Source organism: Cercospora beticola, chromosome 7 (genome assembly GCF_033473495.1).
Source record: "Cercospora beticola chromosome 7, complete sequence".
NCBI classification, from domain to species: Eukaryota; Fungi; Ascomycota; class Dothideomycetes; order Mycosphaerellales; family Mycosphaerellaceae; genus Cercospora; species Cercospora beticola.
The window spans coordinates 1,990,034-2,011,314 of NC_088941.1; the positions used below are offsets into that span (position 1 = coordinate 1,990,034).

The following is a 21,281-nucleotide window of genomic DNA, read 5'->3' on the forward strand; positions in this document are numbered from 1 at the left end:
GTATGAGCTTTCGTATTGGAGAGGCGGCTCCTACAATCGTGAATGCGCATCCAGAATGGGAGCATGCTCTTGTATGGCGCGGGAGTCATTGCGTGGAAGTAACAGTGATTGCAAAGTGTCCCGGTCTTCCCTTTGCTCTTCTTTCTTCCAGGATTCTCATTTCTGGAAGCGATGCCTCGAGAGACTTTGTTGCGAATGCCCGCTCGAGGAGGCAGTATCAATTGGGCTACTGAGGTAAACACTGACGCCCAGCAGAAAAACGTATTCTACGCGACGAGAACATCTTGGAAGGATGCGACTCAGTGTAATGAGCCTAGAGAGAATACTGTACATTTCGACCAGCCCATGTTCATACAATTTTGCAAACTTCTCACATGCACATAGACCACAAGCTCCGTCCCGCCCAGGAGCATATTTTGAACTCTGGCTGGCCGCAAAGCATGATGTGGATTCGCCCATCACCTCCATATATGGTCAGAGAGTGTACTAATTCTCAGCTCTTCAAAGTGCCCCCTCTTCCGCCTTTTCGACACACTCATTTTGACCTCGTCAAATCTCCTCTCACCGAACACAAAATACTCCCAATGCTAACCACGCCATAATCGTCCAAGACCAGTGGATCCTGCACACCAATGGGATATCCCATGGGCTGAACACCATCCGCATCGGTGTAGACCTGGCAAGCCACAGTCTCGATATCGACTCCTTCGCTAACGTCTGGGTCGAAGGAGATCTCGCTGGCGTTGGCAGTGTATGACGTGAGTTTGTTGAGTTCGACTGGCGCACGTCCATAGTCCGGCAACCGCTCTTCCACGGAGTTGAGACGGATGTTCAATGAGATGCCGTAGTAGCGGGAGGGGATGTGGCAGTCGGGCTTCTCATCTTTCGCTGGCGCTCCGTGGGGAAAGTCTACCATTTGCGACATACCGTTCGGGATCTGGCGGATGTCTATGGCGCCGGCGAAGATGTATGTGGAGGAGCTTAGGGCGGCGAAGACAGCGGGGACCTTCATGTTGGAAGTTCGCCTGTGTAGCTTGTATGACTTGGCTGGTGTCCTGCTGGAGGTAGGTGCGTCGTCGTGCCTGCTTCTTCTAGTAGCTGTCACCTACAATATGTTCTTCTGGAGTCGATGACATTGGAGCGGAGAAGGGCGGAGAAGGGCAAGGATGTGACATGGTTCTGGAAGCAAGGATGCCTACAGTGGCTCGTACAAGTGAGACACAATGTATGAGGGGCATCTTCATCTTCGAGGATGTCGGAGTCTGGCAGAATTGGTACTTGGATACTGGTATATACTAACTAGTCTGCGACATATCGCAAAAAGCGTCGCAAGCGTTGGAGCGGAGGTGAGGTCCGGCTGGCGCGGCTGGGGGCTTGGGTGCCGGTGGAGTTCCCGTCGACATTGCAATTATTCGGGGCCGTTTTGCAAACAAAACAAACGGCGACTCCCTCGACTGCGCTTCTTGTCGGACATGTACGCTTGCTGGATTGATAGATCTCATCGACATCCACAACGGCTGCTGGTGAGACTGATATTTCAGAAGGCACGATGGCTGGTCTAGAACTCGGTTGTCCACGCGCTTGGCACTCGACCCTTGCGCCGATTCGCCGATGGAGTATGGAGCTGCTGCGCGTGCTGCGACTGCACTGCACTGCTCCGCCAGCGCCCAACAACTCCCGCCGACACCACGACCGACATCTTGGTCTTCATCTCACCTAGTTTGACTACAGGAAGGCGCTGATACAGATTACTCGCCACCGCTCGAAGCTCAAACAGAGCTCGATTGTGCTCCAGACAACGCCACGAAGCGTTGCGCGTCCGATCCTTCTCACTCACCCAGCAGCCCATCACAATGCCAAGATAGCTCCGAGGGGCCTTCGACTGTTACGGACTATTCAAATCTCCTCTCCTCGATCAAATACATCGCTGCGAACCATGTCGGAAGCTCTGTTGCTCCAGAACACTGTCAACAAACCGGGCACCTCTTGCCTTGGCTGCCGCCGGAGAAAACTCAAATGTAGCCGGGAACACGAAGGCTGCTTCAATTGCTTGAAGAGCGAACTGCCATGTGTTTATCCTACTCCCGACCTCGGCGTCAAGCGGAAGCGAGGGCCGTACAAGAAAGATAAGCCGCCTCGTCAACGCCACCTGGAGGACCTGGTTAAATACCTGGAACCAAAGAACGAGCAAGCGAAAGCTTTACAGACAGGCGATTCCGTCAGTCCAGCCCGCGCATCGTCTTCCGGAGCTTCGGGAACTCCCTATACGGCTGCAAACGAACGTCCAACGCCGCAGTCTCCAAATCAGCAAAGCCTGGTTCAAGATGCCTTGGTAGCTCTCACCAAGTCTGCTGCCAAAGACGAAGATCTGCGCAAGGACGATGGAGGCATTGGCTTACATGGCAATAACTCCTCCGCGGCAGCATATCACTATTCTAGTAGCCACCCTCATCCGTCTCCCGCTCGAATATTCGAGTATTGGAGCCTTTTCGTGACGAGAGTGGATCCCATGGTCAAGATCATTCATTGTCCTTCGTTCTTAACCAAGATCATAAGTCTCATCAACAACCCTGCCAGCGTCTCTTCGTCGACGAAAGCCATGATTTTCAGCATGTATTACGCTGCGCTGAGTACGTGTTCTGCACAAGAGACGCGGCAGAAGTTTGGAGAAGGTCAGGAGATTCTGTTCAGTCGGTATGGTAAATGCATCATGGACGAGATACGCAGGAATTACGAGATTCCGGAGCTCGAAGGCTTGCAGGCTCTGACTTTATACATAGTAGGTCAATCACTAGGAAGGTTGGCACCCTCGACTGACGGCTTTAGGTCTGCATACGCAGGTCCGACAGCATGACCGGAATAGCAGATCTTTTCCACGAGGCAGTACGCTGCGCACAGCTCATCAAGCTAGAAGAAGAGCCCGAAGGACGCTATTCGCCATTCGAAGTGGAGTATCGGCGGCGATTGTGGTACCACCTGTGTGGACTCGAATCTCGAACGGCAGAGGAAGGTGGTTCGAGAAAGTACAGCATTTTCAAAGACAAGAAAGTTGAATTGCCACGAAATTTGAACGACTGCGACTTGAACCCGCGCATGACAGCAAGCCCATTGGGGCGCAAAGGCATCACCGACTGCACATTTCCAATACTCAGATTCAAGATACATCGCCTAGTATTCGGCATCTGGAATATCGGAAGCGGCTCCCCAGCAGGCACTCCTGGCGTCACCGAACGACAACGACAATTTTATAACGATGCTAAAGACGAGCTTGATAAAGTCTACATGAGTTTTATGGATGAAACAAGACCATACGACTGGCTGTGCGTCAACTTCATCGAAGGCATGCTAACCAAAGCTCGCCTTCTGATCAACTTCCCTCGTGGCACCGTTCCCACCAAGACCATGCCTGAGGAAGAGCGCATGATTCTGCTTGAGTCATCGGTGGACATCATCAAGCGTACTCATGCGCTTGCTGTGGATGACCGCATCTCCGACTGGGTATGGTATTTCAGAGGCTATGTGCAGTGGCACTCGCTCGCCATAGTCGTTGCTGAGCTTGCGTGGAGCCGTGATGAGAGCTTCACAAATATGGCCTGGAGTGTGCTAGACAGACTCTTGGCGCAATGGGACAAACTCTACCAGACGAAGAAGGATGACCCTGCATGGACACACGTGAACGAATCGATTCAACGAGCGAGGAAAGCGCGTCAGCAAAAAAGGTCGGCTGGCGCAACGCAAGCAGAGAATGTGCATAAACGACCACGGCACGACGCGCCTCCAATTCCACAGCAGACTGTGCCCCCACCACTGCAAACCAACCTGCACCAGCAAATCCTTCAGCATCGCCCAGCGTCGATTAGTAACACCACAATGCCCCCGCAGAGCACCCACTATGTGCCAAACGCGCAAGCTGCGATACCAATGTACAACGACGGGCCGACGCCAGAATCGCAGGTCTCGGCAGGTTCTGGGTCATACGAAGAGTTTAGCCCCGTCGACTGGAACCTTGATCCGTTCGCGAATACTGACTGGGACGCGTTCAACACGGTATTTACCAATAATCTTTGGGACGACTGGTTGCCAATGCAGAATATGGACATGGGAATGCAAGACGGTGGCCATTGGTGGCCCCCGAATCAGAATGTTATGCCGCTTTACGGACATTATCAACCGCAGGGACAATACTATGGCTGAGCCATGATATACGCGAACTGGATACCAGTGCTTCAATTCGGTTGTTCGTATGTTCTTGTGACGATCTAGGACGCCGGATGCCTCGAACCTTTCAGACACTACCACGCTTACGTGTCGAGCAAGGTTGCATGCGACAGCACACCCGATTTTGGGAAACAAAGATGATGGGACTTCTCACTTACATGTTCGCATACAAGTCAAGCAAGTTCGATGCGCTCGCCACGAGTCGATAGCGTGCAGATTTCGAGTCACATATCAGCGCAGGTGCGAAAGAACAGCCAAGGATTCTGAGGTGAATATGCGCAGCCAGCGCACAAGCCAACTTGAGGGAGAGAAGACCGCACGAATGAACTCATGTCATCAGTGTGGCAATACCAAATGAGCAAAGAATGTATTCACGGAGTGGTGTGGCATGCTAGAGTAAGGGAAAGGAGTACATAGGATTGATACCCACTCTTTAGTCTCTTTCACAACTGGGGTTGGGAGTCTTGGCAACGACCTTATATTCCACACTTCCCCGACGACTGTGCACATTTGCGACAACTCAAGCAGCCGTCGACACTCTTGCGACATGATACGAAGTACATATCGATACAGCCCGCATCTCTTACCCTCTCTACGGCATCAGAACCACTCCAGCAATTTTTCCAGCACGCTGTACAGAAGCAAAACCAAAGGCATCGTACCGCCGCAGCCGCTTCATACTGCGTGTCCTTGCTTCGCGAGCCGTCGCATCCAGAAGCCCCTCGACGCGGTACATCGCAGTAGCTGAGAACCATCAATAGCGCTGCCTGGCCTGCCAAGCCTACCACTCGCTCCTTCTTCAGTCATGGATGGCCAGGTCGAAGTGGAGTTCGCATTAGCAACCGCAGAGACATGCTGGAAAGTCGCGTCCATCTTTGTGTTCATCTTTGGCATTTATGTCATGTGGCTCTGCGACAAAACCCCACGCCGCAGGATCGTGTCGCCGTGCTTTCCAGGAATGGTAATCGCGATATATGGGCCAGTCATCGCGGGTGCGATTGCATATATTTGCTTGAGGATCCATTTCGCGCAGTCGGACCTCGTGCCTGCGTGCCGGCTTACAGGATACTCGAAGTTGAGTTTCAATCCCGTATCTTGGGCCTGCAACCTGGAGAGACTGTCGGAGTGGGCGGCAAGCACTGCAGAGAATGGTCTAACGATGGAATCGCTGCTATTGTTGCCGAACATCAAAATCATAGCCGAACTCATTGTATCCGCTGGAGTTATAGCAATCTCCATGTTGGGCAACGTGTCCCAGTTACGGCAGCTAGTCGAGGCAAAACTTCAGAAGAGCATTGGCAAGGATGAAGAGCTTTCGGCAGGGCTGGGTCAGACTATATGAAATTAATGTCGAGGCGCCGGCTATTTTCCACGGATCAGGCACACGGACAGTTATTTTACAGATTTGGAGCGGAAGAGACTGAAATGCGAGCACCACAATATCTTGCTCCTCTCAGATGCTGAACTTCTGGAGCATGCTGCCGAACTGGCTAGCTGCGTGGGCGTTCGTGAGCTGGCAAGCAAGGACGCAAGAAAGTCACAATCAAGACGTTTCGAAGATTGTGCTGCTGTATCTGCACTTGGACTCCATGCCTCTGGGTATGGTCTTCGAGTTTGATGTGAACAGGTTGTCTGACCACGGCCTCAGAAGTGCGCGCAGTGCGGGCCTGTTCGAAAATGCTGCAACAGGACCTTATCAAGGACTAGACCATTGCAATATCAAGGAAGAGGCCCTTATCTTGGACGAAGGTGCCCTCACCGACTGACGAAGATGAGGCTTTGAGTCGCTGGAGATGAGGGCCTCGACGCCCAGAGACCATGCCCTGAGACTAGGCCTCCACGCACCGGGGACCAGGCCTGGTTCGATCATGAGAGACAAGGCCCCGAATTGATGCGTAAGTGAAGGTCACGACAATCTGTGAATGTCACTTCCTCCTCATGTCACAAAAGCTGGCTTTTCTCTGCTTCTCTTCACTTGCTCCCTGCCACGACTCACTCACATCTTCGCTGCATTTTCACCACATCGTCCAAAGAGATTCAACACTGAATTCGTTTCATCATTCGGCATCCGCTTCCACCGACAACAGTCGTTGCACAATGCCCGACATCGCCACTGATCTCGCGGCTATTGTGCCAATCGACGACATACCGTTCGCGCCTCAGACATCAGAAGAGCGTCTCTTATGCCGCCTCATCAAAGGAGATGAGCGCGCGTATTACAATCGACTTTTCCAATCCATGCGCGACGAAGATGTCAGAGTGCGAGGCTTCACCAGCAGTGGCACTCGTCCATGCGTCTGGATCGGTACTCTGCACGATGGCTTCAGAATTTACCTCGACATCGTCAAAACCAGCGGACGCTCTGATGAGGTGTACTATCGACCAAAAATTCACTACTCAGACGGACCTCTCTCTACCGGACTGACGCCAGCCAAGCGTGTTGATTGGCACATGGATACAGAAGTTGCTGTCTACAACGATCTGCGCCTGCCACTGAACCATTGGGAGCGCGTGCTTCGGGGCTTGGGCTGGACCAGCAAGAAGAAGATGCTCTGGGCATACAAGAAGTTCTTGGTGAGGCTTTGGCGCTCCTATTGGCCCGATGAGCCTTTGCCTGGGCAAAGAAATCGTGCTTCGAACAATCAAGATCCAAGGGACACGAGATCACCTTCAGCAAGAGAGTCTCTTGAGCAAGTCAACGACGTGGAGGGCGAAGAAGTTGACGAAGTCGAGGCCGTTCTCAGAGAATATGATGTCGCCAATCAGCGCGCTTTGTGGCGCTGTTTCGACACATACCCTGAGAGCTTCGTGCACCGTCTCCGAGAGCAAGGACTTTTCACGGCCTTGGTCGAAGGATACCTTGACTTGGACACCTACTCTACCCTCAGTGTAGAGTCTCGGCAAGCAGAGGACCTTGCACGTGCAGCAGCAAGTGCTATCAGAATGGGCCGTCCAGTGACGAACACGTACTGGTTCCGCGTTTTTGAGGCTCGGATGGCCTCTGGCACTCAGGGAGAAGTAGTTGTGAGAACTGTCCCGAGCCTCGAAGAGCGGGAGAGAGACGACTACCAGTCTGATGAGGAAGAAGATCCAGATCCTGCTTTATTTGTTAGCCAGGATGAGTTCACTGATGATTACGGCCCTGGAGATGCTTAAGTTGACCAGTACGAGGACCACGATTACGCTGATCAGGACTTCGACGAGCAGGAAGTGGATGCAAGTTACTACGATGAAGACTTGACTTACCAGACCAATCGCGCTGAATCCTGTGGGCCGGCTGAAGAGTACACCGACCAAGCCAGTAGCTGCGAGTACGACGACGGTCAGACCATGGAGAGCGATACTGAGGACTGCTTCCACGACTCTGGAATGAGGGATGCTGGCCTCGACGAAGGATCTGCACACAGCATGCCTTGGTCGGATCTTCGATACTCTGGAGACAGCTTTGACGAGGATGAGGAGTAGATGTGCTGGTGATTACCTTGTAGACGAGTCAATCACAGGCAGTCATGGCTGTGACGCCGGCGGGAAAGTCCCATCTCAGTTGCACGCGCCAGATCAAGGAAGAGCAGCGGCGGGGGAAGGAGGCTCACATATGTCGGTATCAGTTCATTAGCGTCAGGTTTCCATCTATATAGTTAGTATTCCATGCTCACTTTCACCGGAAGGTCGGGGAGAACGCAATAGGGACTTCATTGACGCTCGATATTCGATGACTTCTCGTGCTGGTCTATTTGGAGGCGCGTTTCGTCAGGTCTTTACCCAAGAGAGCGGGTGCAGACATGGTGACTGCTACATACTGAATCCTGCTTGATCACAAAATTGCGAGCAGCGGCAGAGCAATAGCAGCGCCCATACCACTCATGGCCTTGCTGCCCGCATTATCAGCAGGGGCGGTGCTTGATGGCGTGGACTCCGCGCCACCTGTAGCACTCATGCTGCTGCCAGCAGTCGTCGAGCCTGCCGAACCTGTACACAATGGAACGCGTTAGTCATGCGGGCATTGTTGTGCTTCACACTCGGCACGGAGTCTTCTTACCGGTAGTGCTCATACTGGAGTCTGTGTTAGCGGTGCTAGATGCTCCCGACTGTCCGCTGGTCGAGGTGGAAGTCATACTCTGTGTGCCCGAAGAGGTCGTGGAGAATTGGCACTTGCGGGCCAGATCGAATGCATCATTGTCGGCATCTCCGCCGTTGTTCTTGATGCAGTTCGCGCAGTCTGGGATGACTGAGGCTGCGTTCTGCGCGCCACAGACGCACTGCAGGTAGGCGTCGTCTCCACCTAAAGTTCCCGAGTCAATACGTCGGCGATATTGGAATCCTTGCGGTCCGCTTACTGGTAGAGTTGTCACATTGCTGAGTCGAGCTGACAAGCGCATTGCAAGTGCTTTGGCAAGCGTTTGGAATGTCGTTCGAGTCAATGTCTTGTGCTCCTGCGAGTGCGGCTAAGGCCACAGCAAGAAAGATGCGTGAAGTATGCATGATTGTTGTTGAGTGTTTGCTGCCTTTTTTGTCAAAGAAGGGTGAGAATTTGATAGATTGAGATGTTCTAATCTTGTGCCGCTCGTCGGAGGACTTATATATCATAAAGCGGCAGGCAACCGCATACTTCAGGTCCGATACAACGTTGCACAGTCCCTCACTAAAACGTTATTGACCTGCTCCATGATGTCAGAAGATGGGGCCCTCAGTAAAGTGATCTTGAGGTCGCAGAAGCACACATGCAGTTTGTCACCAGTAGAGTGCGGCCAAACACGAAACTTACTCTTAGCGTACATTGACTGCCTTGTTCAGATCGGAAGACATAGCTCCAGGGCACTTGGCGCCACGAATCGCTCTGTTCCTGTTGTCTGCGCCACGCGGCCGCGAGTGCCCAAGGATGCGAGAATCTTGATATGTTGATCAACCTTGTTGCATAGGTATCCCATTGGAGACATCCGGTGGCTGAGATGCACGGATAAATCTCTGCAGCTGTCGGGATCTGTAGGCTAGCTGCGCCGTGCGTTTCAGTCTGTTCATGGAATGTAACGTCAGTATGGAGCAGAAAGTGTACAGACTCATGCGGTTGGCTGCTTGAGCCGCTGAGATCGTCAATCACATTGGAACAAGCCGGCTGAAAGTGCCCCAAGCTTCGCTAAGCGTTACCAATGCTGGAGAAGTGCAGAGGTACTCCGCGTGTTCGGCAGACTGACAAGCAAAGCCAAGATGTCTTGTACTTGGCGATCGCGTGTCGAGGATAATCACAGAAGAAGTTTCCAGGCAACTGCAACATTGTGGAAACGGCTTGGAGCCGATGGAGCTTTTGGTCGTCACGAATTTGACCCGTGGAGAGCTCGAGCCGTCTGCCTGTAGATATGAGAGGAACGTAAGCTTTTGATGACTGAACATGAAGAGATTTCTCGCCCCGATATGCATTGTCAAGAGCAGTGACGAAGCCGTGAAGTGAATACTTCGATCCGCGGCCGTGCATCCGTGCGGATTGGGCAGGTGCTCGTGTGACCACATACCGCTTTATGACGTGGCGTCTGTGGCGCGAACTCAGCGGCATTCGGAAGACACTCCGTCATTCGCCGACGGCCGACCCATTTCGACACCTGCATGCTTGGGACGAAACCATCGGCAAGACCTTCTCATCAGGATTCTTCGGAGTGACCTGGGGTCGTTCAACCTTGGAGGCACGATTGCTTGCTGCACGGTAGTCGGAGAGGCCGAACAATCAGTGATCATTGAATCATGCAGCTGTCAGGATCCGGATAGGCATTGCATGCAGTTAAGTCCTGGATATTTCGCACGCCCTCAGGAGATGTTCTCTCCCAGGAAGGTGCCTCAGGCGTGAGGGGCCACTCCATACCCATCTTTGAGGTCGTTCGCTGCTGAACAATAGAATCACCATCGTAGATCGTGCGGTGTCAAATGATCGATGGCGGTACCGCAACACTATCGCGATGGAGAGATTGTGCTCACATTGTGGAAACAGATGGTTAATCTGCGGAACATCTGGCAAACAAGTCAGCAGCAGTATATGTTAACATGCTCTGCTCCTTGAGAAGCCGGGACAGTCCAGATTTGTCCGAAGTGTCTCTTCCGCACACATAGAAGAGTCCCCTAAGAACATTCACTCGCGATCATTTTCGGAGGGACATGGCAAACCAACAGCGCCAGGCACGGCTTGCCGAGCTTGAGCAACGAGTGACCGCTATTGAGAAGTGCAACAGCGACATGTTGGCAATTCTACGCTCGTCATTCGCCTCAAGTTCACAGTCGCATTCTCAAGAACCCCTAGAACCGCAAGCTGCCCAACCTGCTGCACCAAGCTCATCGTCCGCGATCGCATCGAGCAGCCGGCAGGCAGTGGACGAAGGAGTGGAGTACCGGAATCTGAAGCGCCAGGTAGAGAGGTTGGAGAAACTCGTTGCTTCGCATGAGCGTGCTCAGCGTGCTCAATCTGCCGAACGTGCTGAGAGTTCGATCCAGTCTGAATTTGAGATGGTAGATGCTGGTAACGAAGCGGAGAATGGGAAAGGCGAAGAGCCAGTGCGTTTACCACCACCTTGGCCATTTCGGGTCATGTATACTCGTAAGCCAAATCTGGCCGATAGCCGCCGGAATCATTAGGAATGGCGTAATGTAGTGTGAAGAAAAGGCACAGCTGATATTCGGGCGTGTGAAATCTTTGTCGCCTTCGATATGCAATTACCGTGTAGTTGTGTAGTTTCAGGAGGTTTGCCCAACCGCGTCTCGAGCACCCAGACGAGTTATCGTCGAAGCCGAATTCGCGTGACAACTATCATTGCTGAAGCTTCGTATGTCTAGAGCAGGCTCCCTGGTCCAGGTCATGATTCGAGGCGGCTCTGTTGAAAAGTGTTGTGAGGAGTGATGTTGCGAACAGGTGAGACGCGACGCCCCAAGCTCGAAGCCCGGCGCCAGCAACGTCAGATCATTACAAGCAGCTCTTGGGAGGTCAACTTTGCTGCCTACAGATTACGATGACCCGATAACACATGGCTTTGGATCCGACGAGCGGCTATGCTGCTGCTGGCGGCACGCAAGACGATGCGCTGCCCATCTTCGAGGTGCAGCGCGTGCAGATGAAGTTCGACATCTCCGCCGATTTCGTGGCCGCCCAAGTCGCCAACAACGTGCTCGTGCTCGCCTTGTCTACAGGACGACTACTGCGATTCGACCTGGACAACGCCGCCGATATCGACGACATCGACTTGCCGAAACGTCCAGCTGAAATCGGTGTCATTCGAAAGCTGTTCATCGATCCATCTGCGTCGCATCTGCTCATCTCCACTACGCTTGGGGAGAACTACTACCTACATGTGCAGTCACGGCAACCGAAGCCACTAAACAAGCTCAAAGGCGTGCAGATTGAAAGCGTGGCCTGGAACTCGTCTCTGCCGACGTCGTCTACGAGAGAGATCCTGCTGGGCACGACAGACGGGAACATCTACGAGACATACATCGAGCCCAGTACCGAATTCTACAGGAGCTCGGAGAAGTATCTTCGCAATGTCTACAATCCCCAAGATGGAGCTGTGGTGGGCCTATACGCAGATGTGGTGGTGCAAAAGCCGGAAACGCGGAGAGTGCTGGTAGCGACACAACACAAGCTGCAGCACTTTGTAGGCAGAACCGGAGGACGTGGTTATGAGTCGGGTGGCTCCATATATGCAAAGCTGTTCGAGAGCGAGACGCCGAACGAACATGCGATTGGACATGCAGGAGGGCAAGCACCTTCTTGCCTGGCCACCTCCCCCGACTCTCCAGATGGCCTTCACGCCAGCTTTGAAGGGCATGACGCGGAGCGGGCATATGCTTGGCTGAATTCACAAGGAATTTATCATGGCAATCTCATTACGGAAGTGCCTGACCTCGTCACGCTTGGCAAGCAAGTCTTTCGCGAGTCGAAGATGTTCCCTCAATCCAAGCTACCACCCGTGCAAGCAGCAAGTGGGCGTAACCGAGCCACGCAACCCAACATCGCTTCTATGATTCTCACTCAATTCCATATGATCGCACTAGTTGAAGGACGACTGACTGGCATCAATCGTTTAGACGAATCGATCGTGTATAACCAGCAAATCCTGGAGACTGGACAGAACAGCCTAGGCTTGTTCGCCGATCATCAAAAGAACACTTACTGGCTCTTTACGCCTCAAGAGATATTCGAGATCGTGGTGAATGATGAATCACGCGATGTCTGGAAGATCATGCTGCAACAAGGACAGTACGAGACAGCACAGCGATATGCCAAAACACCAGAACAGAAGGACGTTGTCGCCACGATGACCGGCGATCACCTCATTTCACAAGGCAAATTTGCGGAGGCTGCCACCATCCTTGGAAAGAGCACAAAGGCATTCGAAGACGTCGCACTCAGTTTCATCGACAAAGGCGAGCACGATGCTCTGCGCAAGTACCTGCTGGTCAAACTTGGCTCGCTTAAGCGAAGCAATACTATGCAGCGTACCATGCTGGCTAGTTGGATGGTGGAGCTGTTCATGACCAAGCTCAACCAGCTAGACGATGCAATTTCCACCAAGGCCGATCTCACGGCAAGTGGTACCACAGCGAGCGACACAGAAAGACAATTACCTGCTGTTCGCAAGGAGTTCCAGGACTTCGTATCGAAGTACAAGGCGGACCTTGATCGCAAGACCACCTATGAGATCATCAGTGCACATGGCCGAGAAGAGGAATTACTCTTTTTCGCAAATGTGGTAGAGGACTACAACTATGTCCTGTCGTACTGGGTGAACAGAGAGCGGTGGCACGAAGCGATGACTGTTCTGACCAAGCAAACGGACCCGGACATGTTTTATCGCTATAGCACTGTGCTTATGTCGCACGTCGCTAGCGACTTAATCCAAGTACTCATGCGCCAAACGGCCCTGGACACGAAGAAAATCATTCCCGCTCTGCTCAACTACAACAAAGTGCACGGTGGCAATGTGTCACTCAATCAGAATCAAGCAGTACGTTACTTGCAGTTCTGCATCAACCACACGCACTCCACGGAACCAGCTGTTCACAATACGCTAATATCGATTTATGCGGCGCATCCTACACAAGATGAGACCGCATTACTTCAATACCTTCAAGCACAATCACAGAATAACGACCAGTTCTACGATGCCGACTTCGCTCTGCGACTATGTATTACTCACAAACGTGTGCGGTCAGCGGTACACGTGTACACGACTATGCGGCAGTACGCATCCGCCGTGGATCTTGCACTCAAACATGACCAAGTCGAGCTTGCAGCTGATGTTGCCGATCGTCCTGACAATGATGCCGCGCTACGGAAGAAGTTATGGTTGCGAGTTGCAAAGAAAGTCATAGGACAGACAAAAAGCATCAAATCTGCGATCGAATTCTTGAAGCGTTGCGAGCTCCTGCGTATCGAGGATCTCATTCCATTCTTTCCAGATTTCGTCATCATTGACGACTTCAAAGAGGAGATTTGCGCTGCTCTGGAAGAGTATTCTCGCACCATCGATGCTCTCAAGCAGGAAATGGACGAGTCAGCGAGTACGGCACAAAATATCAAACAGGATATCGCAGCACTTGATCAGAGATACGCGATAGTCGAGCCCGGCGAAAGGTGCTGGGAGTGTCGGCTTCCGCTGCTCATGCGACAATTCTTCGTTTTTCCTTGCCAGCATGCGTTCCATGCGGACTGTCTCGGCGAGAAAGTCATGAAGATGGCTGGTATGGGGAGAGGTAAGAGGATCAGAGAACTGCAGAAGGAGATCGGAAGAGGTGTTGCGTTGGGTAAGAGGAGAGAGGGAATGGTAAGAGAGTTGGACGGGCTTGTTGCGGGAAGCTGGTAAGTGACCCTGGACGCAGATATGTAGGCCGCTTGTGCTAACACTACTCGCAGTATCTTATGCAGCGATCTGGCTGTCAAGCAGGTCGACGAGCCATTCATAACTGCTGCAGATGATCCCAAAGACTGGGCGATATGACCGGGGCCGAAAACCTGCTATCGGTCGCTACGATTTAGTCCTCTATGATACCCCAAAATACAAGTCCTGCCACGATGTACAGACACTAGGAGCTTTCGTGTTGATAGCACATCCTGGGACTCTCATCTTGTTCTGCGAAAAGCTGAAACGTAAAGACGTGGCAGAGGCAGAACATTTACTTACCCGCCATTGAATATTGATTGTCGACAAATCAAAGCAAGCTTACGTCACACTGCAAGATCCGATCTCATCCGTCTCACATCCTGCTGCAAGGCACAACACCAACCAAACTTGCGCATTTCTGCTACTTACTCTACGCCTTGGATATGTCTTGGGATCTTGTTTGACTTACGTTCTTTCATTGTTATGCTGCTATTTGATCATGACTTTAGACGACAATTACGATGACGATGAGGATGCAGAGCTCCATGGCGGCTCTGCGACGCGTGCTCCACGGTACGAGGCGGAAGATGTGTCTCCGACTTCTGAGAAGGAATTGAGAGGGTGGTATTCCTGTGGATTGGCGGCGGAGATTTTCGCGGTTTGTGGTGTTGGTAAGTCTGCCTCAACTTATGCAAGCTCAAGCTCTCTTGGTGGACTTAATTGCTTAGTCGTGAATGAGTATAGGTTCCTTTTCTCCTATTTTATTGGAACAACTTGCCAGAGAAGCTGGCGTATTGAGAGATGACGGAAAGACACCTTGTGTACCACAGCAACAGCAAGATGCTGCACCGGTCACGAGGTTGGCGAGTCTTGCAGTGCGGACTGTCTTCGAAACAGCCTCTTCCTCCCTGCGCCGAGACGCAGATGATGCAAAATCTCAATGCGTTGTTCGACCCTTTGGACGAGACATCGCTACGCCTTCTTTCGCGATGTATACCTTCTCGCTTGCGGTCTTCACGCAGGCTCTTGTGTTGATCTCTTTCAGTCCTGTGGCCGATTATGGAACCTACAGGAAACGACTCTTGCTTACATTCGCATTTGTGGGCTCTGGAGCGACGATGGCCATGATTTTGGTCTCGCCTGGGATTTACCTTATTGGATCGCTATTGACGATCGTAGGTGTCGTCTGTCTGGGTTCGACATTTGTTCTGCTGAACTCGTACCTGCCGCTGCTGGCTGCGAATCATCCACAAGTGAGAGCGAAGCCTCGCGAGGATACCGGAGTCTATCTGGAAACCAAGAGTTCGACCTCGCCTGCATTGAAGCTGTCGACGCAAATTTCATCAAGAGGCGTGGGATTGGGCTATGCTGCTGCTGTCTCGACACAAGTGTTGAGTATAGGTCTGCTAGTGTTGCTGAAGAAAGCCCACTTCGTTGCTGAATCCACACCACTCCGGTTCGTACTGCTATTCGGAGGTATTTGCTGGTTCACTCTCACACTCCCTGGTGCGACTTGGCTCCGAAATCGACCAGGTCCTCCTTTGCGAGCAATTGAGCCTTGGAAATCGAAACTGCCGGTCGCCATACAGCACATGACCTTTGCTTGGAAATCTGTTTGGACGACAGTGAGAACTGCTGCCAAGCTCCGTCAGACCTGGGTATTTCTGATCGCGTGGTTCTTGTTGTCAGATGCCATCGCCACTGTCAGTGGCACAGCGATCTTGTTTGCGCGCACAGAACTCCACATGGACACGATTCCGATTGCTCTGTTGTCCATCACTTCGATTGGCTCGGGCCTTGCTGGAGCTTTCGCGTGGCCTAAAATCTCGAAACGATACGGCCTGGAGACTAAACAAACAATCATCGCTTGCATGCTGCTGATGGAAATCATCCCGTTCTATGGTATGCTTGGGTTCGTGCCCTTCATCAAGTCTCTAGGCTTTTTGGGATTGCAACAAATTTGGGAGATATACCCTCTCGGATTCATCCACGGCTTTGTGATGGGTGGACTGTCATCGTACTGCCGAGCCTTCTATGGAGAGATCATTCCGCCTGGATCAGAGGCTGCTTTCTATGCCCTCTACGCGATCACAGATAAGGGAAGCTCAGCTGTCGGACCTGCGATTGTCGGCGTGCTGATCGATAATGCTGGATCGATCCGGCCGGCTTTCATCTTTCTAGCTGTACTGATTGCCCTTCCGATCCCGCTAGTCTATATGGTCGACATGAGAAAAGGGAGGGAGGATGCGATCGCTCTGTCGCAGCATGCCGGATATAGCGGGATTGAACCAATCAGGATGGAAGAATATGATCGTGTTGAAGAATATGATGTCGGAACTGGGCTGTTGAGGCGCGACGAAGCAGAAGACGTGGCGAGATGAGGCAGCGCTTCGCGTACCAGTGTCGATGGTGTCGTAAAGGTCTTTGAGCCACCCATTACTGTCAGGAGCATGAGAGGAAATCAATGTCCTTTCACGATGCAGCGCCGTATGCAAGTTGTCCTGCAGATCCCCATTTGTCATCCCGCAGGTATTGCCAATTTCGAGCTCCCATGCCTTGAGCTATGCATTCATATCTCATTTATCATAGCATATTCCATGCTTTCTTTCCAGTCCCATGCGCCTCGCTCAAACATGTACATAACGTCTCTTGTGGTATTCCGACACTCGTATCACAAACCTAAACTCCTTCTCACGTCTCGCCTGACCCTTTCTTCGAACTCCGGTCTCCGCTCTCGCCACATCTTCGCCGCATCAATATTCGCTGGTGACTCGTCATTTGGCTCCGCAATCATGCTCATGACAGATATCAAGATCTTCTCTACGCTTTGTATGGGACTCCATCGTTCTGAGGCGGATTCGTAGTGGTTCGGGTCGTCACCAGGAGGGTGCAGGATAGAGATACAGACTACGCCGTTGGGGTAGACTATTGGCGAGTGTCAGCAAGCACCCCACCTACGAGTCGAGGGCTTGTAAAGTACCATTTGGATGCCATAGATCGCAAGTGAATTTCATGGTCGGCGGCATAAGAGGGTAGTCCTTGGGGAACTTGAGCTCTGCTGGAAAGACACCGCCTTCGAAAGGTGTCCCTTCCGGGCCTTGGATTATTGCTTCCCAGACGAAGAGATCATCTTCGTTGACGGGTCCAGCGGTGATGCCTTCGGGCGGGTCTACGGTGAGAGCTTTGTACTCCTGAAAGAGTCGTTTGGAAGCCACGGAGTTCATGGCGAGTTATATTCGATCTTTATGTCGCGGAGAGATGCGAACTGATCCCTAATAGACGTTGGACAACTGTCGTGAGTCGTCACTTACAGCAAGCACCGGCAAGCATGAGCCGAGATCGTCGGTGTCGGCACAAAACTTTCGCCGATCCGAAGCACTATTTCCAGTCGCCGACCACAACACGTCTTCCCTTCGCGCTCATCTCTTGCCGCCGGCTGCTAACTACTGTGCCTCATGCAAGCTATTTTGATCCCGGCAAGTGGAAATTGGACTGTGAGGGCATACGTTGGAGTTGCTGCGTGCGGGGCTGCACAAGATGCTCGGCTACAGGAACATACATGCGTTCCGCTCTTACAAACCTGACTGACACTCACTCAAGTTGGCTACCTTGACCGGTCGAAGATGGAAGAAGGGCCACCTGCAAGTCTCCTTGGTTTCTATGAACTGATCAAGAGAACTCCACTGGGACAGCTCTTTGGTCACCCGAACGCGATTCAGCCGCCAGAATGCCGCTCGTCCATGCTGGCCCAAGAATCCATGCTACGACTGGCGCCTCAAACAATGGAGCAAAACATTTCAAACTATCCTATGACGCCCAGATTCCAGGAAGCACTGTTTGAATTCAGAGGCGGCTTTTGCCCAATGTGCCCGCAGAGCGTGAAGCACATACATGGCGTCCAGGGAGGCGGCGTCTTCAACATAGAAGGCATGCCCGGAGTGAGCGTCTATCCACGCTTGTTCGTCGAGAAGTCGATAGAGCGGAGACTTGTCGATGAGCTACTTGTTGGAGAGGAGAAGTTGAGCACGCTGCCTCCCGTTGCTGCGTCAGGTAATGCGGTTATTGGTGAGCCGAAGCCATTGCCAAAGAGCGTTGCCACATTCTTTGCTGGACTGTTCGATCTTCGGGAGCAGAGCGGCGCTTTGCAGATCTCCAATGCAGCTTACCCGTCAGATCTGAAGCCTGTTAATAGAGAAGGGGGACCTCAGCTCCTCGTTTCACTCGGCTGTGACTGTATACTGGTTCTCGGATCGGCCAGAGGCGATGATGAACCTGTGTTTGATCAACCCGCGAACTACTACGAGCGCACAAACTCGAAGTTGACGAATCCTCAGGAGCATGGTGGTCCTTTCCAAGGAGTAGCACGTCGAACTGGATATGCGGCTATTCTGTTACGATCAGGCGATGCGCTCACTCTCAGCGAAGAGGCTATTCGCACGTGGATTGGCATTGCTCAAGTCCTGGAAGGCACCTTCCCTTTCTCAGGAAAGGGGCGTGCGCACATTGCCAACAGAGCTACTGGGCATGATCCGGAAGCATTCCACATTCGACTGGAGACTCATCATGTGTTATTGCGAGCCTCTTAGTTTGTCAAAATTTATTCGAAACATTGTGCTATGTGCTCAATTTGTAATGGGACGGCGGAATTTCGACATTGACGTGTCTGCGTGTGCTAAGGTCAGGCTAGAGCATGTCCGTCGCCAAGTGAAGAAGCTTTCTACGCCTTCAGAAGCATGCGAAGTTCTTTGGTGTACTCTGCTTTTCTTAAGCAAGGCCTATGTGCTGTGCCACATACGTGATGCTGCGCCCTCTAGGTGCAAGCGCTAGCGCCTCACCGGTGCCAGGATCCATTTGATGGGCGCCTATCGGACCCGCACCACATATTCTCTTTGGCCCAACATGATCTGGATGTCTTTCCAACATTCAGTTTGCTACCCTTATCAGCAAATCCGACTGACGCTCTAAAGCAAAGGGATCTACTTACTGAAGTTTTTGCCAGTAATTCCCCTCGAGCATCGTCACCACTCTGCAAGCATGGCTGCAGATCCGATCAACAGAACGGCCGAACTTTGTGAGCTCCTCGCAAACACTGAGCTTGAGGACATGCTCCGCAGGCACTATATACTGGACCGGCGAGACTTTCCTGGAAGAGGTCCACCATCTGGACATCCCCTGGAAAGAGCTCGCAAGGAGACCATGAATCTCATGCAGAACTACCACAAACTACAAGAAGCGCTTTTTGATTTCAGGGGCGGCTACTGCGTTATGTGTCACTTGCCACCGGAGCGGCGTCATCTTAACAGAAAGCATGCACATGGCTGTCAGGGAACAGGTGTGCGCATGGTTAGGGACATTCCTGGGATGCTTCTCTACCCGAAGTTCTTGCAAGAGAAGAAAGTGCTCATGAAGCTGATTGATGAGGTGCTGCTGTCTCCCGAACACGACTTTCTGGGCGGCGGCAAAGGTTATCTTCCGACCGACGTAGCCGCTGTGATGGGAAGCATTTTCGATCTGGGATCGAGAAATGCTGTCACGCAGGTTTCGACACCAGATGAAATGATAGCTTTGGACTCGCCGTCACTGAACGACGAGGCATCACTACATGTCCCTCTCGGATGCGATGCTGTGCTTGTCATAGCTTTGCAGGACGAAGATCTTTGTCCACTACCTGGTGCGAGCGGAGGATCCAACTCCAGGACCCATTTCCGACCGCCTCCACAATCAATTCATTCTCACGATCCTCCCAAAGATGAGCCTGAGCCGTTGTACGCGATGGAGACCTCTGTCGTGACAGGTCACAGAAGTGGAATGGCAGCTGTTCTGCTGCGTGCGGGAGACGTGATTACATTTACCGGTCCCGCACAGCGTGCATGGAAGGGGATCGCCAAAGTGGTGCCTGGAAGCTGGCCGGAATGGGAACACGAGTGGCCATGCTGGGGTGAGAGAGCTACTGAATCTGAAATCGAGACTCACAAGGGCTGCGTGAAAGGGACTCATGTGGATCTCATCATCTCTTGAAAGATCAGCAAGACATGGCCGACACAGTCGAGGCGAAGGTAAGATTTTCCATCGCAAGATACCCAAATCATACAATTGAAAGAGCTACGCTATGCTCAGTATGTCTCTGGTTCTCAACACTTTCTCTACCAAGCATCGTGCCGTAGATCGACTTTCACGACCTCATCTTCCTCGCAAACTCCTCCTTGATCAACTCATTCTGCTTCTCCGGTCCAGCCTTCAACATAAATCCGTCCTATCACATCCACATTAGCAAATTCGACCTCAAAGAGCCATGAGTTTTTGAAAAGACTTACCCAAATCCAGGTCGGCATCCACCACTTCATATACACAAACAGCGGCGTAAGTGGTCCCACAAAAATCTTCCCATTCTTTCCACTCTCCACTTTATTCACCATCAACTTCGCATACTCTTCCACTTCCATTCCCGCCGGACGATTAGTTCCAGCTTTCCGCTCCTTCAACCACTGACCCAGAGGAGCATAATATGAAGTCGAAGGCAACTCAGTCAACTTCTCGTTTTCGTGAAGTTTTGTCTCGATGATTCCCGTCACGACAGTAATGACTCTGACGCCAAGAGGCTGGAGCTCTAATCGCATTGTCTCGCCAAGGTTGACGATTGCGGCTTTTGAGGCGCCATAAGCGCCTTGGAATGGGAGGTTTGTTTCTCCTGCGATGGAGGAATTGTTGAGGATTGCGGCGTTTGTGCCTTTGATGAGGAGAGGGAAGAAAGCTTTTGATGTGGCGAGAGGTGCGATGAGGTGGAGTTCGTATTGTAGCCGAGCATCTGAGATTTCGGTGTCGAGGACTGGGCAGGTGAGGGATGTGCCGGCGTTGTTGAAGAGGATGTCGAGTTTGCCGTTTGTGAATTTGGAGACTTGCTCGACGCCAGTGGCGATAGATGATTCGGATGTGACGTCCAGTGTTATTGTGGTGACATTGGGCAGATATGTGAGTGTTGAAGGGATCTTGGATGTGTTTCGTGCTGTGGCGAAGACTTGGTAGCCTCGCTTTTGGTATTCGAATGCGACTGCTGCGCCAACTCCGCCTTCTGAGCAGCCAGTGATGAGGATCGAACGTCTGTCGGCTGCCATTGTGCTAGATGTGTTGTGTTGAATCTCAAGAATGGATGATTGTTGAGCAAGATTAGTTGGTCGCGGATGTGTAGAAGAGTGTGTTATGAGTATT

General features: G+C 52.1%; 10 protein-coding genes across 10 annotated transcripts; 6 read left to right on the plus strand and 4 right to left on the minus strand.

Moving 5' to 3' along the window:
• Positions 1-535: 535 nt before the first annotated feature.
• Positions 536-1,012, minus strand: RHO25_011037 (uncharacterized protein; the record flags this gene model as incomplete). Its single annotated transcript, XM_023602087.2, has 1 exon — positions 536-1,012. The coding sequence occupies one exon, from the start codon at positions 1,010-1,012 to the stop codon at positions 536-538; it is 477 nt and encodes a 158-aa protein (XP_023451585.1).
• Positions 1,013-1,936: 924 nt separating this feature from the next.
• RHO25_011038 (uncharacterized protein) lies at positions 1,937-4,194 on the plus strand (the record flags this gene model as incomplete). The annotated part of the gene is made up of 2 exons (XM_023602085.2): positions 1,937-2,779; positions 2,827-4,194. The coding sequence occupies 2 exons, from the start codon at positions 1,937-1,939 to the stop codon at positions 4,192-4,194; spliced, it is 2,211 nt and encodes a 736-aa protein (XP_023451588.2).
• A 2,121-nt stretch (positions 4,195-6,315) lies between these two features.
• On the plus strand, positions 6,316-7,683 carry RHO25_011039 (uncharacterized protein; the record flags this gene model as incomplete). Its single annotated transcript, XM_023602084.1, has 2 exons — positions 6,316-7,326; positions 7,384-7,683. The coding sequence occupies 2 exons, from the start codon at positions 6,316-6,318 to the stop codon at positions 7,681-7,683; spliced, it is 1,311 nt and encodes a 436-aa protein (XP_023451592.1).
• Positions 7,684-8,032: 349 nt separating this feature from the next.
• RHO25_011040 (uncharacterized protein) lies at positions 8,033-8,700 on the minus strand (the record flags this gene model as incomplete). The annotated part of the gene is made up of 3 exons (XM_023602083.2): positions 8,033-8,187; positions 8,258-8,500; positions 8,556-8,700. The coding sequence occupies 3 exons, from the start codon at positions 8,698-8,700 to the stop codon at positions 8,033-8,035; spliced, it is 543 nt and encodes a 180-aa protein (XP_023451593.1).
• Positions 8,701-11,219: 2,519 nt separating this feature from the next.
• Positions 11,220-14,192, plus strand: RHO25_011041 (uncharacterized protein; the record flags this gene model as incomplete). The annotated part of the gene is made up of 2 exons (XM_023602081.2): positions 11,220-14,053; positions 14,108-14,192. 2 exons carry the CDS (start codon positions 11,220-11,222, stop codon positions 14,190-14,192), a joined length of 2,919 nt encoding a protein of 972 aa, XP_023451590.1.
• A 382-nt stretch (positions 14,193-14,574) lies between these two features.
• Positions 14,575-16,456, plus strand: RHO25_011042 (uncharacterized protein; the record flags this gene model as incomplete). The annotated part of the gene is made up of 2 exons (XM_023602080.2): positions 14,575-14,746; positions 14,820-16,456. 2 exons carry the CDS (start codon positions 14,575-14,577, stop codon positions 16,454-16,456), a joined length of 1,809 nt encoding a protein of 602 aa, XP_023451594.1.
• Positions 16,457-16,746: 290 nt separating this feature from the next.
• Positions 16,747-17,299, minus strand: UBC7 (Ubiquitin-conjugating enzyme E2 7; the record flags this gene model as incomplete). The annotated part of the gene is made up of 2 exons (XM_023602079.2): positions 16,747-17,000; positions 17,056-17,299. 2 exons carry the CDS (start codon positions 17,297-17,299, stop codon positions 16,747-16,749), a joined length of 498 nt encoding a protein of 165 aa, XP_023451596.1.
• A 399-nt stretch (positions 17,300-17,698) lies between these two features.
• RHO25_011044 (uncharacterized protein) lies at positions 17,699-18,661 on the plus strand (the record flags this gene model as incomplete). Its single annotated transcript, XM_065603353.1, has 1 exon — positions 17,699-18,661. One exon carries the CDS (start codon positions 17,699-17,701, stop codon positions 18,659-18,661), a length of 963 nt encoding a protein of 320 aa, XP_065459425.1.
• A 448-nt stretch (positions 18,662-19,109) lies between these two features.
• RHO25_011045 (uncharacterized protein) lies at positions 19,110-20,093 on the plus strand (the record flags this gene model as incomplete). Its single annotated transcript, XM_023602078.1, has 1 exon — positions 19,110-20,093. The coding sequence occupies one exon, from the start codon at positions 19,110-19,112 to the stop codon at positions 20,091-20,093; it is 984 nt and encodes a 327-aa protein (XP_023451382.1).
• Positions 20,094-20,247: 154 nt separating this feature from the next.
• Positions 20,248-21,187, minus strand: RHO25_011046 (uncharacterized protein; the record flags this gene model as incomplete). Its single annotated transcript, XM_065603354.1, has 2 exons — positions 20,248-20,328; positions 20,390-21,187. The coding sequence occupies 2 exons, from the start codon at positions 21,185-21,187 to the stop codon at positions 20,248-20,250; spliced, it is 879 nt and encodes a 292-aa protein (XP_065459426.1).
• Between the last annotated feature and the right edge of the window lie 94 nt (positions 21,188-21,281).